Source organism: Eulemur rufifrons, chromosome 8 (assembly GCF_041146395.1).
Source record: "Eulemur rufifrons isolate Redbay chromosome 8, OSU_ERuf_1, whole genome shotgun sequence".
NCBI classification, from domain to species: Eukaryota; Metazoa; Chordata; class Mammalia; order Primates; family Lemuridae; genus Eulemur; species Eulemur rufifrons.
Genome location: NC_090990.1, coordinates 11598808 through 11616575, shown reverse-complemented (window position 1 = coordinate 11616575; position 17768 = coordinate 11598808). Strand labels below are relative to the sequence as shown.

At 57.6% G+C, this 17768-nt stretch overlaps 1 protein-coding gene across 4 annotated transcripts in view; it reads right to left on the bottom strand.

Annotated features, from left to right (window-relative positions):
- The window catches only part of PAX7 (paired box 7), a 98993-nt gene that overhangs the window by 41103 nt on the left and 40122 nt on the right, over positions 1–17768 (bottom strand). For all 4 annotated transcript variants that reach the window (XM_069477396.1, XM_069477397.1, XM_069477398.1 and 1 more), the window contains exon 5: positions 4157–4356. In XM_069477396.1, coding sequence (XP_069333497.1) covers positions 4157–4356 — 200 coding nt within the window. The remainder of the gene's footprint in view (positions 1–4156; positions 4357–17768) is intronic.

Here is a 17768-nt window from a genome sequence, read left to right as displayed (position 1 = left end):
AGGACGTCAGAGGAAGGGCTTCCAGCTTCACCTCTCAGAATCCAGGGGGACTTCCTGGAGGAGATGGCATGCCACTGCTGCTAATTCTCTCACTTCTTCTTCCTTTGTTATTCTGTTTCCCCGAGGCTGCTTCCATCCCAGCAAGCACCTCCCTTCTCACTAAGTGTGACATGATGGGTGACAGCAGAGACTCTGGAGCCAACTGCCTGGGTTTGAATCCTGCCTCTAACTCCTGGCTAAGATGGGAAAATTCCATTATCCCTTATGGGGCTGATTACATCCACCTCCCAGGTGGTTCTGGACCGCAAACGAGTTAGTATTTAATACAAGCAAAGTGCTTGGAACGGCACTGGCCACGTGCAACTGTTACCCCGCGGGAGACCCAGAGGTGGCTGGGCAGGGAGGGCTCTTTGCCGGCATCTGGAGCAAGCTGCCCACTTACAGATGGGGAAACAGAGGCTCCAAGAGGGACAGTGGTGGCCTCAGCACCCCACCCAGAGTCCCCAGTCAGGGTTGAGTTCTTTGGAAGCAAGGGATGGGTTTTGTTATTTATTCTTGATCCTTCTCTCAACACCCAGCACTGAGCAGGGCACCATTGGCACCAACTGTTTACTGAGCTATTTCACCTGATCTTTCTCTTAACGTAGCACGGAGGAAAAGAACGTGAGCAGACAGACATGGGTTCAAGTTCCAACACAGTCCCTTACTAACTGTGTCTTTAGGAGGTCACTTTCCTTAGCTAAATCTCAGTTTTCTCATCTGCAAAATGGAGAGAAAAGTCACACCTGCCTCCTAGGGTTATGGTGAGGGTGGGTGAAGACAAGGTATGTAGAGCGGTAAGCATCGTGCCCGGCACGTAAGAAATGTGCCGTAAATGCCATCTAGTGCCATGCAAAGGTTGTGTCGGTGGTTAGTTAGCAGGTCCCTCTGGTGCAAACAGCAGGGCTCTGCATTAGGGCGGGGACGCAAAGAGGTGCAGGAGGACACTAGGCCCTTGGCACGGATCAGCTGAAGGATGGGGATGTTTTCACAGGCAGTCGTGGGAGATGCCATGGGTGACCTCGGGACCCGCCAGCCCTGTGGCCTTTGTTTCTAGAAGAAACACACAGGCGCAGGGTTGTGGCCCTCAGGACACAGTGGATCTGTTCCCCTCTAAGGAAGACAGATGCCAGGCTGGGGTCGGGCAGCCAGCTGTTCAAAACTGGAAATTCCTCCAGAGAAAGGAGTCGCGGGCCCCCAGGCATGGGTTCTCCTGCCTGACACCCCTTCTGTACCCTCCACGTGGGTCTGGCTTTCTGCTGGCCGAAGCTGGGTGTCACAGGCACCCCGTAACGCCCAGCAGGCTTCCAGGGGAGGCCCCCCTGTGGGGGAGCAGGGCTGGAGGAGCCAGAGGGAGGCGGTTACCTGATCCCCACCTGGCATAACGTTTACCTGCTCCCGGGTGTATTAGACACCAGCTTCAGGACAGCAGGGGGTTTTGCCCACGGAATCCCCAGTGCCTAGAACAGCGCCTGGCACATAGTAAGTCCTCAATAAACGCCTGCCAGATGAATGAGCCTGGGGCTGCAAGGGTGGCCAGGTTTGGAGCTGTCAAGGACAGGTGCAGTTTTCATAATGGCCCCGATTTTGGCACTTCTGTGTGCCAGGTACTTCGTAACCTTTTTTTTTTCTTTTTACATGTAATCATTTCATCCTTGGAACAAGGTAGATCCCATTATTATCATCTCCACTCTCCAGTGAGGAGGCCGCGGGTGCAGAGGTGGGTGATGGAGTGGAATCCACACCTGCGCTCCGAGCCCACCCTGAACCACTCCACCAACCCACCCACCTCCCCGGGCCGCTGAGATGAGATGTCAGGACCGCAAAATCCCAGGACCATGAACTCTTAGAATCAGAGACCACGACCTCAAAAGTATAAAGCCAGACTGTCTAAGCAGTGCTCAGGGGACTTTGAGGTCCCTGCCCCAACGTCCACAGCAGGAATCCTCTTGCTTGGGGCCCTAATCAACTGCACATTGTGCTTTTGCTTGAACCCTTCCAGTAATGGGGACCTCATCACCTTACCAGGCATCTCTGACTGTCAATAAGCAAGGACAGGGCAACTCTAAGGGTCATAGTGATCGTCAAATTCCATCCACTTATTTACAGGTAGGAAACTAGGTCTCAGGACAGGAAGGTGACCTATTGAAGGTGACACAGCTGACCAGAGGCTCTCAGTCCTGAGCTGTCTTCCTGCAGACCTTTATAACGGACTCGAGACACTCCCGGCTTGGCCCTGGTCCCTCAGGGACTCTCAGAGCAGCAGCGTCCTTCAAATTTCCTCTTCCCCAGGCTAAAGGTTCTTAATTCTTTGGGTTAGCCTTTGTTCATTCTTTAAAAACTCAACATTTTTTTTCTCTCTTCTACCAAGAAAGCAATCAGGCTAAGGTGGAGAGGCCCTGCCTTGCCCTGGGGGAGGTTCTGGCCTGATGCAGGAGGCCGTGCCCTGCCCTGGGAGCACCTGGTGTGAGGAGAGAGACTCGTCCCTGCCCAGAGAAGCCCACCGTGTGGCAGGGCGTCACCCGCTGTGGGAGGCAGGCCCCGGGCTCACCCTGGGTCTGCCTGGGCTCTGCCCACGTCTCCCTTCCCAGACCCCTCCCTCCTTGGACCTTGAATGACACCTGTTTCTGGGTCCCCTGGGCCAATAAAAGCACTGCCCTGACAGCCAGGAAATTTTACAAGGAGCGGCCAGACTTCAGGGGCCGCCAGACGTGGGATGAGAAAGCGCCCAGGAATGTGCCCAGAACAGCTGCAGGAGGATGGGGTGGGGGGCCCGGAGCTGGGCCAGGCTCAGATGTCACCTCGGAGACGAGGGGAGGCAGTGAGATGAGCTGGCTGCTGCCACCTGCCCCCGGGGGTCTCCCTCAACGGCAGCAAAGGGCCCCCCACTCCGAGGAGGGGCGTCCACTGGTTCCCGGGGTGCAGAGGGACTCCAGTTTGCTTCCAGGATTGTCCCTATTGCTCTCAAATCCCAGGTTCTGAGTCAACTTGTTCCTTCCCCAGGGTGGAGAGGACGTGGGCTTTGGTGGCCACCAGCCCACCTCAGCCACCCTCCAGCTCTCGCCCCTGGGCATGTCACTTCCCTGAGCTTCAGCTTCTGCACCTGTGGCGTGGGGTGGGGGTGGTCCCGACCCGACAAGGGGGTCTGCGCTTCCGCCAGGTCACACGTGAGAAGCCCGAGCACTGCAGCTGGCACCAGCGGGTGCCCGACGAAGGCGGGCTCCTCTGGGAGGGAAGTGCCCCCACATCGGTTTGGGGCGGCTGCTCTGCAGACCTGCCTCCCTCGTCCACGGAAAGGACAGCCAGGAACGGTCCCCCAAGAGCTGTTCATCACGACGTGTCCCACCTCTCCCTGCCCCTGTCCAGCCTCAGCCCTCTTCAGCCAGGCCCGCAGAGACCACCCTGCGCTTGGAGAACTGCAGGCCCTGTGGAATCTGAGAGCTCGGCCTGGGGAGGGGAGGCAATGGGGCTCCCCCATGGCAGGGTGGGGGCAGTCGTTTGTCCCCCAGCAGGCCGTAGCTCTCTCTCCACTCTCCCTTCCCACTCACTGGGGCCGTGGAGGGGATGTTCAAGGTCTTTGGTCTGCCCACCCTGCCCAATGCTCTAACCTACAGGAGCGTGCCTGCCCACTGTTTGCATGCCTCCCACAATGGGAAGCTCATTACCCAGCTGAGGGAGCTAGGCTTGCTCTTGTCCCTTCCTCCCCTCATCGGAGATTGGAAGATTTTTATACTCCCTGAGCCTCTCTTCTGGCTGGACTAATGCCCTCCCTCCCTTCTTTCATTCCATCCTTCCTCCCTCCCTCTCTCCCTCTCTCCCTCTCTCTCTCCCTTTTCTGCCCTCCCTCCCTCTCCCTCTTCTTCTCTCCTTCTCTCTCCCTCCCCCTTGAGCTGTCCACCGCTCAGTCAGTCAGTCAATTAACCAACACTTGCTGCCCACTAACTCTCTATCAACTGCCGCTGGCATCACTTCTCCACATGGTCCCTGGACCACCTGTTGGAATCCCCCCCCGCCCCGCCCCGGGGTCATTAAACTCACTGACCCCGGCCACCCTGACCTTCTTAATCCCAGTCTCTGGAATACACCTGCAGCGCAAACACCCTGGGCGCCTCCTCACCTGCACACGCGCCTCGGTCAGCTTGGTCCTCTGCGCCAGCTCCTCGCGGGTGTAGATGTCCGGGTAGTGAGTCCGCTCGAAGGCCTTCTCCAGCTCCTCTAGCTGCTCGGCCGTGAACGTGGTCCGGCTGCGGCGCTGCTTGCGCTTCAGCGGGAGGTCGGGTTCCGACTCCACATCCGAGCCCTCGTCCAGCCTGTTCCCTGCGCGGGAGGAGAGGGAGGGAGGGGGCGGGGGCTTAGTGAGATGGAGGGTGCTGGGGCCTGGTGGGGCCCAGAGGCACACTCGTGCCCACCTTTGGACCCGTCACTGACTGAGGACCAGGCCCCTCCCAAGCACGAGGAAGGAGGATGTTCATCCTAGCATTGTTCATCAGAGTGAAGGGTGGGCAGCCACCTGCATGCCCAGCCCTGGGGCACTGGTTAAATACTTTCTGGCATAATGATTCCCTTTAAAAAAAATAAATAAAACCACCAATCCCCTAGAATTGGGCACTTAGGTTATTTCCACTGACAGCAGAATGCCCGTGACACAGACTCAGGGGGTGTTTTCACAGTAAAATACATTTGTCAAAATTCACAGAACTATATTCTCACTAAGAAACAGAGAATTTTACTGCATGTCGACTATACCTCAGTAAACCTGACTTGAGGAAAAAGGCCAGATATAAACCAGCGTGCAAAGATGAATCCACCTTTGGAGAAAGCACACGTGGCGTGCTGTGGAACCCTGTGTCCCAAACATAACAAATGTTAACCTCCAAGGTGACAGGACTTTTGTTTTCTCGTTTACACTTGTTTGTATTTTAGTATGTTTGAAACAGTGATTATTTAAACAAAAATGTTACTGCATTTGGGGGAAAATATCGCAAAACCAATTTTGCAAAATATTGCAAAAACTAAGGAAAGGAGGCAGCCAGGAAGAAAGGAAGGGGAAGAGGGAGTGAGCATGTGTGGCCAGACCTGGCAGCCAGGAAGCTCAGATTCCAGGCCTGGCTCTGCTCCCACATGCCTGTGACCCCCTCCCTACCTCCCCTCCCTGGGCCTCAGTTTCCCCACTTGTAACATGAAGGGTTTGGACGACATGACTTCCACAAACCAGCCCTTTCTGGGATGCTCCAGGATCTCTGAGTGACCTCCCAGGCTGGAGGAGCTCACCTGGATGACCTCGGTCAGGGACAAGGCCCCACCCCGTCACCCCCCCAGTTTCCAACCTGCAGGCTGGAGCTGGGTGAAGGCGTTTTGCTTCCCGGGCATGGAGAGCGCAGGAGGCTGCAGGCAGCCCGCTTCCCGGCTCAGCTGGGGCTGTCGGCCAGGAGGCTGCAGGAAGGGCCTGCGCGAGCTCCTCGGCTGAGACTCCGGGGACTGACCTGGCTCCTGCCCCCTCGATCCTGTGCCTTCTGCCCATCTCCAGCCTGGCAAAGGGGGTGCTAGCAGGGAACCCCCAGCCAGTGCGCTGAAGCCGCACCCTGAGTAGTCCCAGGAGAACTGCGGGCAGCGTGAAGAGGCGGCAGAAAGGAAGGGAGAAACAAAAGAGCAGGTGCTCAGAGGTTATCGTCCGCCCACCACGCCTGCTTCCTCCCTTCTCCCTTTATTTCATTTCCCCTTCCCCGTCCCTTCCTCTCCATCACTGATACTCCGGAAAGCACTTCTGAGTTTTAGCCATTCATTCATTCATTCCCCAAAGCATTTGTCGAGCACCTGCTGTGTGCCTGGCTGGGCTAGGTATGTGGAGGACAGGGCAGGACTGTTCCCTGAGCTTGGAGCACTCAGCCTGAGTCGAGCTGGAAGAGCCACACCACGTGCCCACACGACAGATAGGAGAAACTGAGTCATAGCAAGGCAATGTGAAACGCGCTCAGATTCCCCGCCCCCCACCTGTCCCACCAATACAAAGTCATGTTTGTCCTCAGTTGCTTCAAGTGTTGGTTACGTGACTAGATCTAGGCCCCTCCCTCAAGGGACGACCCCCTCCCCCCTCAGTAAAAACAAAAACTAATACAGTCTCGTAGATGTCAAGTGGAGGTGAAGGGAAAGGCATTGCCGGCAGAGGGAAGAGCATGTGCAAAGGCCGGGCGTGTCGAAAGGCATGACGGGTCATTCCATCATGGCGGTGCATCCACAGCCCCGAGCCTGGCAGGTGGACTGGGAGTGTGGGAGGTCGTACGCCTGGAAGGCCATCCACTCTCGGGCAATGCCCCTCTGCCCCCAGCCCCCTTCCTTCCAACCTTGCTACTTTGTGCATCGGGAAGTCATCCCTGCTTTTTACTGGCCACGCCAGGCTGTCCCCAGTTGAGATGCCACACCCCACAGCAAGGGGACCAATGGCAAGGGAGTCCTCTCTTCATGGTGGCCTGCCTCATCCCCAAGACAGGACCTGGGGTCAGATCCAACCCCTCCTCTGCCCTTTCCCGGCTGGTGCTGCCAGCTGCCCAGCCCCCCAGTCACTGAGAGACCACGGTGGGCACAGCTGGCATTGGGGCTCCTTCCCCAGCATGTCTGGTGCTCAGAGCCAAATGCAACTCATCCCAAGGATTCAGTTCCTGAAATTCACTGCATAACATCAGTTTTCAGACGGTGAGGAGAGCGAGCCCCTTGGGGCCTCAGGAGGAGGAAGCAGCCGCTGGCAGGCAGGGAAGGAGGCCGGGAAGGGGGCACAGGCTCGGTCCCTCCAGCGAGGACACTCGAGCTCAGGCAGGGGCTGAGTGGGGTGGGGACCAGGGTTACGGGAGTGAGACCTATGGGCCAAGATTGTCCTCAGAGCTATGAGGTCAGAGAGGGAGCAGACACAGCCCCGGCCCCGGGAGAGGCCCAGACTGATGGCGGAGGCATGAGTCTCAGTGCAGTTCTAGAGCAGTGCTGCCCACTAGAACTCTCTGTGACGATGGGAATGTTCTAGATTCATGCTGTTCAACATGGCATTACTAGCCACATGTGACATGGAGCATTTGAAAACTGCCTGGGGCAACTGAAGAACTTCGTTTTAAATTGTATTTAATTTGAATTCAAATGTACGTAGCTGCCCGTGGCACCGTTGGAGACCCTCGTCAACACAGCTGTTCTGGCTTCTTAAAAACGGCAGGGCAGGCCCCAAGCTCGGGGCCTCCCACGCTTAGCAGTCCCTAGGTAGCATGTAACGGCATTGCTTGTTTCTATGTCTCCTATCTATTTACAGGAAATGATGCTTTTTTTCCCATTTATAAGAGAATTAGTTTCCTTGCATTAGGTTTTTAAAGGTGCTTTTGTATAAAGTGAAATATTAAGGAATAATAGGGGAGGCTGTAGGGTTATGACCAAAATCGTGAATGCAGTTAGCAAATGACCAACGCCTGCTTTACGTCTGCTGAGAGAGAAAATTCTTTCGCCAAGTCCCCGGCCTCAGTGCCCTCGCCAGCCCCATCTGGTCCCTCTGTCCTCCAAATCACCTGCAGCTTTCTGGACTCACCGCGGAGTTCCGGGTCCAGAGACATGGCCAGACAGGAGCCCGGGCTGGGAGGCAAGGCAGGACCCACGGTCTCTGCTGTCTGAAGGATCTGCACTGGTCCTCTGGGATGCTGGGCGTTGCCATAACAACCCTGGGACACTGAGTCGGGAGAGCAAGGCTCTGTCCTCTGCCCACGAGATCCAGGCAGATCTCAGGGGAACAGGATTGCAGTCTGTTTGTGACTTCAGCCCCCTGAAAAAGAGCTGCCACTGACCCCCTTGGCCCAGTGCAGGGGAAGAGACCCCCATTGCAGGGGCCTTCTCCGTGTCTGGGGAGCCTGAGACCTGGATTCTGGGTTCTATCCCGCGCTGTGTGGCCTTGGCCAAGTCGCTTTCCCTCTCTGGACCTCGGTTTTCTCAGCTGTAAAAATGGGGACAATAACATATCCCTGCATGCCTCACTGGATGGCTTTGAGAATGGAATAAAGACTGTGGGATAATTTGAAATTAAAGGGCACATGAATGATTACTACGATGATGATGATGATGATGACAGTGATGATGACAGGAGGGGGTGGGGGCACGGGGCCAAAGCAGCGTGGGGAGGGGTGCAAAGAGCCCTGATGCCACCATGTCACCCTTGCTCCAGTTTCCTGTACCTCCTACCCATTTGGGGTGCCCTTCCCCCTCCCCACCCTGAGGAACACTTTAGCCTCAGAGTTAAACTCGCCGACAGGATTAGGTGGAGCTGGCCGCAGAGAGGCCCTGCCGGCTGGGCTGAGTCCACCGTGCGCGAAAGCTGGGCCTCTCGGTGAAGCCTGCGCAGCCGGCGCAAGGAGGGGTCGGGGGAGGGCGGACATGGGAGCGCATTCATTAAACGGAGCCAGGCTTGGGGTGGGCAGTGGGGGAGCAGCTCCTGGCCGGCTCGTGCCCTCCCGCTCTCGAGCAGCTGTCGGACGGACCGGTCCCAGGGGATGGGACGGAGCCGGGTGCTGGCCTGAAGGTAGCCCCGAGAGAGAGGGGCACAGGGAGGGACTCTCTCTCTGTCTCTGCTTGGGGATGTGGGGAGGCCCTTACGGACCCAGGGGGAATTGCGGCCCCCACCCTAGAGCCCTCCCAGTCTTATGGGGGAGAAGCAGCCTCTGCTTTGGGAAGCTCCAGATCCGATGGAGGAGATGTCACTCCTGTGCCGGGGTTTCCCAGTCCGATGGCGTAAAACACCAAGACAGCTGCGTGACTCACAGAAGCCACAGAGCAGCCCGAGGACAGGAAGAGGGGTGGCAGGAGGGGTGCTGGGAGCCGCTCGGTTTGTCAAAACTCTGGGGTGGGCAGGAGCAAGCTCCGCTCAGGGCAGAGTCCAGCCCAGGCCAGGGTGCCGGTGTGGAAGGAAGGCTGCTGGGGGCAGCTCTCGTCATCTCCCCCCGCCTCTGCCTCCCCTTTGAAGCCTCCTGGCACAGCCCCTGAGCCCTGGAAGCCATTGAGGACTGCGGGGTGTGCCAGGAAGCCTTGGCCACGCTGGCAAGGCCCCACCGCCATCGGCCTGGCCCACGTGCCCCGACTCACCCCACCATGCCACACGGCTCCCATCCAGCCACGTGAGGCTTCCTTGAGTGAGTGAGCCGGGCCGAGCCGCCTCTGTGCCCCTGGGCAGCAGCTTCCTCTGGTGGGCCGCCTCCCCCAGCAAGGCTCCTGGGCCCATCCGGGGGGCTTCACCGCCCCTCCCTGGGGGGTCTCAAAGCTCATCAGGAGACACTGAACTTGCGTGTTTATGGCTCTGTGGGTGTCACTGCACTGGGAGATCTTGAGGGCAGCAGGGACTGCGCCTGGCACACAGCAGGGACTCAGCAAAGCTTGAATGAACAGAGCTGGGCAAAACCATCCCAAAGTTTCCTCTGAGCTCTGATCCACTGCAACAGTCGTCCCCTGCCCTTGTGCACTGCACTCTACAGTTTATAGCCCTCTCATTGTCCCAACACGGTCTCTCCCAATAACCTTGGAGGCTCAGGCAGGCAGTATTGTCCCCATTTTACCGACGTTCAGTGGAGTCCCAGGGCAGCGAGGCTGGGAAGAAAACCCAGGACTCGGGACTCCCAGCCTGGCGAGAGCCGACCTGGCTACAGCAAGCTCCCGGGCGATGGAAAATTCCATTTCTGATCCTAAAAACCAACGTGGCTTCTCCGTCTCCAACCTTTCCCTCCTCCCTCTTTTGCCAGAGGAAAAGCCTTGAGACAAGGTGGTCACAACTCCTGGACCTACGCACCTCACAGAAGGCAGGAGAGAGCTGCCCATCTCCAGATCCCATGCCAGTCTCCGTCAGTGGACGCCAGCAGTGGCCCTGAGGTTTGGGGTCCTCTCAGCCTCCCCCCTGACCCACAGACACCTCCCACCCCTGCTCCTGGGCTCCCCGCTCCTTTCGCCTGCCTCCCAACCCAGCCTTCATTACAGTTTAACATAGGCCCCGGCGTGGAGCAGCGGCAGAGAAACGAATCACATAATAGTTGATATGCGTTTTAATCAAGTAATTCGGGCAGAGCTGAGAGCTGGCAAGTGTGGGCTGGGCGTCCCTGAATACCAAACAGGCCTGGGCGCAGGTCTCGGAAAATGGAAAAGTCATTTACAGCTCAGCTGGGGGCCTGGCCAGCCGGGCGGCCCCTCCGTGCGAACTGCTCAGCTGGAACTGGCGCTATGCGTGGGGCTCGGTGGTGGCTGCCTGAGCCGGACCGCACACAATGGCTGGGTGACAGGGACCGGCCGAGAGGCAGGGGTCGGACCCTGAGTTAAATCTCCCTGGGGGCCAATGATAGCATGAAGCGTCCCACTCCCGGCCACCTCCTCTGCCCATGGTCCTCTTGGGTGCCAGTCTCGGCACTGGGCACCACCACCCAGCCAGCACGGTCCGTAATTCCCTGTTCTCTCCCTTCACGCCTCATGCGCAGCCAGCCCAGCTCCGAGGCCAGGAGACTGGGACCTCCAGAATCCGTGTTAGCTCGGACGTCACCCCACACTCTGGCTCCCCAAGTCTGTCCTCGCCTTCTCCCCCAGCGACAGCCCTGTGCACTGGCCGCGCCCTCCCCCCAGAGCACCCTCCCACACCCCTCTCGGCCTGGCGAGCTCCTGCAGTTTGCAGCGGCCAGCCCCAAGGAGAGGAGACGGGGGCACAGGCTCCAGGCTGGGTTTCCCTGGATTCTGTGGACCCCACATCTGTAAAATATGCACAGTGATGGGAACCCTTCCCAGCTGGATTCCACAGCACATATCACGGTCACACACGCTAAACATTCTGCTTTGTCATCTGTCCCCAACACCCCCGCCCCCACCGCACACTCCATAAGGATGTGTTCTCCTCTGTCTTTTTGTTCATTGCTCAATCTCCAGTGCTTGGCACAAAGTGGGCACCCAAATATTTATGGCATGAATGGATGATGAAATGAGTTCGTATCTAAAGGCACATAAAACATTGCTGGGGACAGGTCGGTCCCCCCCCACCCCCTGGTGGCATCCTCCTCCACCTGGGTCTGAGATGCTCACCTCTGTATTCTCATTGCTGGGGCAGAGCAAAACTGTCCTCGCTCAATTCATTTCAGATGTGTCCTGGGCACCCACTCTGTCCCCAGTGCCTGGGAGTTCAAAGGTAAAATGGACCCAGCCATGCTCTGGGGGTGCAGGGGAGGGGGTGGAGGGAAGGCTGAGTCCCAGATGGAGCCCCGAGCTGACCAGTCCGCCCTGCTCTCATTCCTGGCTGTATCTGACAGTTCCCTCCAACACACACCCTGTCCTGTGAGCAGGGCCCTCGGCTGGGGGCCCTGCCACATCCAAGCAGCTGGGCAGGGGTGCAGGGCCAGCTGGAGAAGGTGGTGAGTGAGCAGTTCAGGAGCAGGCAGGAGGGTCTGTATGAGCCCCCTGAGACCCATCCTTGACCTACGGGGTCTCCGTCAACTCCCCAGGCCCTGCCTGCCCTGGCGGCCCTGCAGCCCCACCCACTCTCCCCTCCCCACGTGGCCCAGGAGGAGCTGGGATGTCTTGGGGGCTGCAGGGCATCTGGGGTGTCCCCTGTCTCCCACCTTTGGCCAAGGCTACGAGGCAGAGTGGCTGCCCCAGAGGAGGTGACCAAGGCTCAGAGTCTCAGAGACTTGCCCAGGACCACCCACCAGAAGCTGGCAGGGCCAGGATGCTTGAACGTGGGGTTTTGGGGGCTGGAGCTCTGCCCACTGCAGGCTGGTCCTCCGGCCCCTATTTCTTCACTGGGAGGAAGATAAGGGTGGGTGAGCACTGATGCTGCAGGACACTTCTTGCTTCTTCTCCAAGGGGATTCCTGACAGTGTGACCTGGCTCCTCCCTCCACGGGGCCCAATGACTGGCGGAGGGGAGGCCCCTCCATGCTGATGTCTGCAGGACCCCGAGGGTCCAGAGCCAGAGCACAGGCCTCAGCCTCCCTGGACAGCATCCTCGTGCTTCTCCGAGCGAGAGAGGCCTTCTGGGGTTGGGAGGCCCGGGCGGCGTGAGGCTGAGGAGGTTCTGTGCTCTGGGTCCCCAGCCATCTTGGTGACTGAGGGAAGCCGACAGGCCCGATTTCGCTCTCCCAACTCAAGGAGCAGAGGAAAGAAGGGGGTGTCATTAAGAAAGCCAGAGTTGGAACTCTCACCTTGTTCACAAAACTTGACGAAACTTTTCCTTCTCCAGGAAGTCCCACCTAACCCCATCAGCCTGCGTTTTTTAAAATTCTGAACGCTTGGTAGATAATTTGCACACAAAGTGTGGGGCCCAGGTGCGAGGTCTGTGGCTCTGCACTAACAGCGTGCTACTGTTCTTAGGCGCTAGAGGGCACTGTTTATACACTCCTGCCAGGAAGGGGCCTGCCTGGGAAGGAGGAAGTAGTACTGCTGGAAGCGGTACTGTGTGGTTGCATGGCCAGAATTCAGAGCCATGTTTTCTCATGACGGATCCAGAGCTCTTTCTTCTCCACTGAGCTGTGAATCATGCATAAGTCACACATAGAGAGAAGAGAGGGTGTAGAGGGTGGGAACCATCTGAGTCGTGGGCGCTTAGTCAGGGGAGACTTCCTGGGTACAGAGAGTTCAAAACTAAGGCTCGCTTGCCTGAAGGCAAGAGCTGGAGGCTGAAGATGTCATGAGGGCCTTTCCAATGCGGCATCTTTAACATGTTGGTGTTACACGCAGCCCATGTGGAGTTTTGGGGGGCGGCGGCTGTGGGGCAGCAGGGAGAAGGCGGGCCTCTTTCCGCCAGCAGCTCGGAGGCAGGAACAAGCCCACCAGGGGAGGAGCTCGCTCTGAGCCTCCTGTTAGGCTCTTCCTGTGGCTTTAAGACCGTTGTCAAACGACCCACAGTTTCCACTCACTTTTTCCTTGGCTTGTTTCTATCACTCACTCACCTGAGTCACTTGACAAGCAGGGAGGGCGCCAGTGGTGCCCAGCTCCGAGGCCAGGAGATTGGCACCTTCAGAATCCGTGTTCGGGGGGAGCCGGAGCTCCCCCCGAACTCTGGCTCCCCAAATCTGTCCTCGCCTTCTCCCCATACTCCAGCCCCGCCTTCTCCCCCAGCCCTTTGCACAGGCCGTGCCGTCCTGCCAGAGCGTCCTCCCACACCCCTCTTGGCCTGGCGAGCTCCTGCGGTTCACAGCTGGCCAGGCCAAGGACAGGGGTGCAGGCCCCTGGCTCAGTTTCCCTGGATTCTGTGGACCCCACATGTGTAAAATACGCACAGTAAGGGGAACCCCTCCCGACCCTTCCCCGGCACACATCACAGTCACACACGGTAAACATTCTGCTTTGTCCACACAGCAGGTCCACGCCTGCTCCCAGAGGGCCTTGTCCACCTGGTCCTGTCCTGCAGGGCGTGGCTGCGGCAGCCACCAGCTGATCAGGGGAGCGGAGGCTGAGGGGTCAGACCCACCTGGGTTTGAGCTCGGGGTCTGCCTCCCCCCAGCTGTAGACGCTGGGTGTGCTACTTGACTACTGAGCCTCGTTCTGGCTATTTCTACAGGGGGATGGAGATGGGAGTCAGAAAGGAAGAGGGCAAGAGAGAACTGGGGGTGAGGCTCCCAGACCTGCGGGTGGCCGAGCACGTGGGCCGACCGCACCTGCTGGCCGCCTCTCCCAGGCCCAGTCTCCCCTCTCCTTCGGAACAGGAGCCTGGCAGGTGGGGAGCTGGCACTCTGGGCTCAGTCCCTGACCTGCTGTGTGACCTTGAGCGTGTCACTTGACCTCTTGGAATCTCCATTTCCCCGTCCGTCCACTGGGAATAGGAGCTGCCATTCTGCCTGCTCCCAGGGTGTCACTGCCGCTCCAAGGATGGGAACCCCGAGCCACCCACAGTGGCACCTTGAAACAACGATCCCAGCCCCATACTAACGTAGAAAAGTTCCTTCACTCCTCTGGGCCTTAATTTCCTCATCTGTAAAATGAGGAAAATGATAGTACCAACCTCACAGAGTTGTCACGCACGACGATTAAACTAATTACTGCAGGAAAAGAGTTTAGAACGGTGCCTGGTACACAGTCAGTGCCCAATAGTGTTAGCTGTTATTATGATTACTATTGTTATTGGCGCCCCCTCCTGTGAGGGTTTATTTTACCTCTGTATCCCCCAGGGGCAAGCACATTTGCCTGGCACAAAACACAAAGGCGAGGAACAAAGGCACGTGTGAAGGAATGAATGAACACTCCTTTGTCATCCCTTCCTTAGTCTCCTACGGTGGAGGCTTGGCGCAAACCCCGCCAGGCTCACAGACCCCACATCCCTCCCGAGGGCTCCGTCTCGGATGCAAGTGGTGCCTACAGAGAGGAGGGGTGGGCGTCTCAGGTAAGTGATTCCGCTGCTCATGGCGCTGGCAGAACAGAGCGGCCAAGTGGGGAGACAGACCCCCAGGAAGCTGGGGCAGGGGAGGCCTGGGGAGAGGCCTCAAAATCAGCTGAGAGGAAACAGCAGCAGCTGGGGCCGCAGTGGCCAGATGAAGCTGCCCCGCATGGTGGGGAAGAGGCAGCCCCACCACCCGTCCGTGACCCACAAATGACTGTGAAAGGACCATATGCCCGAGACTCCAAGCCTGCCCGGACCCTCCGTCTCCCCATCCCCCCCAGTGCTGGAGCCCTGGGAGGCAGGGGGGCTGCAGCCGGTGCGAAGTCATCAGAGGAGGTAGAGATGGAACCGGCTTCGGGACTCCTGGCTGCTGCCTCCCTCCTCATCTAACTCCCTGGGCTCAGCCATGAGGAAGGGCTCCAATCTGGGGCTCCCTGTGCCCTGAAGACTGGGCTGTGCGATCACAGGCAGCCTCTCCAGCAGGGCTGGACGCGGAGGCCACCAGAGAACACACATAGAAATAGGTGCTGGTGTGTTTTGACCCCGCTACGTGCCCTTCCTCTAGCAACTCATGGCACCGCTCTGCAGCCCTAAGAGGTATTACCATTAGTCCCATTTTATAGGTGAGGAAACTGAGGCTCAAAGGGGTTAAGTAACTCAATGGCAGAATGACAGTTAAGCCCAGGCAGCTGGCCCCAGCAGGGCCCTTTTAACCATCAAGGTGACACTTGTGAGCCCGACAATCCAGGTCCCCCTGCACTGGCTCAAACAAGCACTGCCCTGCAGGGCCACTTCCAGGCCCTTGTACCAGCCTGTGGTCTGGGACGATGCCTTCACACTAGCTCCTACTGTCTAACTGTCCCATCCTCCTGATCTGGACTTGAAGTCCACCTAGTCCAGGAAGCCCTCCATGACTGCCACACCCAGAGAACTCTCCTTGAATCCTGGTGGCATTTGCTGCCTGTGTCACCCCCTCAGCCCTTGGTATCGAGTCCTGCTGGAGACTAGTAATAGCTCTGAGTGGGTTTGTTCTGTTTACCAATACACCTTACAATCCAGGTGTAAGAGGTTTATTTGGACTTTTGAAGTGTGGGAACTCAGTCTCTTCACCGAGCTGGGGACACCCCAGAATAGATACTGTGCCTTCACAATAAGACTGGGAGCTCCTTGAGGATGGGAACTATATTTCTTCTATTATCCTGGGTGTTACCCCAGGCCAGGGTGACTGGGAACAGCTCTGTGGCTCCCATTATACTAGAATGTTCTTAACAACAGTCTCCAATAGGATCTGCAGCCATCAGTTAAAGAAACTGTGGGCCTTAGTCATCACAGACACAACAAAGATAACTGACTTAAGCTTCACCAAAGTCGTAGCTTCTCTCCCAGGACCCCGTGCTTGTTTCTTTTCCCTCAGGAGTTATTTCTATCCATCCGGCTTCTCATCTACCCCCACTTCTATCTTTCATTAAATAGGCCTCCTAGAAAACTCTGAAATCTAACATTCTGCTTCCTAGCAAGGTGCACAGAGAAGCGTGCGGCCCAACAGGTATTTACTAAGCACGTCAGGGGTGCCTCGCAGCCAACACTGATAAAAGCTCCAGCAATTAGTGTCCGCTGAACAGGAATAAGTGGATGTCTCGGAATCTCGCCACCATCAAAGCAAACAGCTCACTGGAAGATGGGCACGCTGCCCGCTGATCCGAGAGCACTGATGACAAAGTCAGGCAGAACCGTGGGACATACAAGCTGGACGTTGCCCACCACTGGGGCAAGTTGCTTTAGTGGAGGCCGTGCCTCCCTCCTAGAAGCCCACCTAACAGAACAGACTTCAACTCTCTGGAGACACCAACACCAAAGTCGTCACCTTTAGTTATTTCTCCACCAATTGCTGCCTCCAGATTTATAATGCAAACAGCCCCTGCAGAAGCACCCCCAGATCAGCTGCAGGGACCAGCGCTCCATCCCGATAAGAGCACTATTGCCTTGCTCAGACCGGGGGTCCCAGGGAGCCTGCGGGCTGGTGAGGAAGACCAGGGGCTCCAGATTGGAACCTTAGAGTTTGTCCCTGACTTTACTGCTGACCTGCTGCGTGGCCTTTGGTAAGTCTAAACCCCGCTTTGAGCCCCATTTTCCTCATCCTAAAACCAAGGCGTCCTCCTGGGTCTGAGCAGAGGGCCTGGGCTACATCCGGTTTATTCATTACTTCCCCTCCAGAGCCCAGTACGGCACCTGGCACACAGTTGGGCTGGCTTTCGGTAAATGCCTGTTGCTGGAGAAAGCATCATTGACTGATGGGGGTAGTGGGGAGTTCCAGAAGGGACCAGGATTCTAGGTGGGTGTGCAGTATGGGCTGCAGGACACTCTGAGACCATCTGCTTCCTGGGGGCGGGGCGGGGGGGGTGGGATGACTGATTTCATCACCCTCCCACTCAGCCTGGGGCCAGCCCTGCTTCCCAGTAGCCCCCAAGCCCTGGGTGCCAAAGGCTTATCCTTCCCCTCCCCCTCCCCTCCTCTCCCCTCCCTCCCCTCCCCCAGCCAGTGCTGGGCCCCTGGTGTCTCCGGCTGGTCGCTGGGCAGCCAGAGGCCTTTCATGGCACATTCTCCTGCTGCCCCCTCCCCACCCTCTCTCCCCAGCAGCCCCATCCTGTCGTGCCCCCATCAATCTACCGCAGCCCAGCCCTCTCCAGCTGGCCCGGCCGGGCCGTTCCCAGGCAGAGCAGGTCCACAGTGGAAGGTGGTGGAAAAATGTGGACAAATTTCTGATTTGCAACACTCTGGGAAAGAGTTTATTGCCATTGTTTGAGGACGAATGTATAAATAAAGCAAGGCGAAGATTGCAGGGGGAGGCTGGTGAAAGGCAGAAAACGAGAAATTTTATGGCCATAAGGAGCGTACTCTAATGGTGATTTTTGAGGCACTGGACCATCGTAGTTACTTAGCCAAATGATTGCTGTGAAGCTGGGCGAGGCGGCTTATTTCTTAATTACTGTTACGTATTATGTCAGGCGGACGCCCCAGCCCTGGAAAACTCGGTCCCGAGCAGACCCCGGCTTGGAGCCAGGTCCCCGTGCTGGGACGCTGGTGGGCAGAGGGTGACTGCGTGAGGGCCATCCCCTGCCCCCGTCAGGGCAGGGCCCCCGGGCCTGCAGCCTCTCCCCGTACCCAGGCTCCTACCCCTGGAGAAACCCCCGAGAGGAGAAGCGAAAGGAAGACTTGAACTTGGGGCCACACCTTCAAGATATTATTAGTAATTCATCCAGTCAACACGTCAGTGTTGAACACGGTTCTGGGCCACGTTCTGGGCTAGCTATGAGAGCGACAGCAGAAAAACAGACCGAGGTGACCTCTGGCTTCAAAAGCTGTTTGCAAAAAGCAGC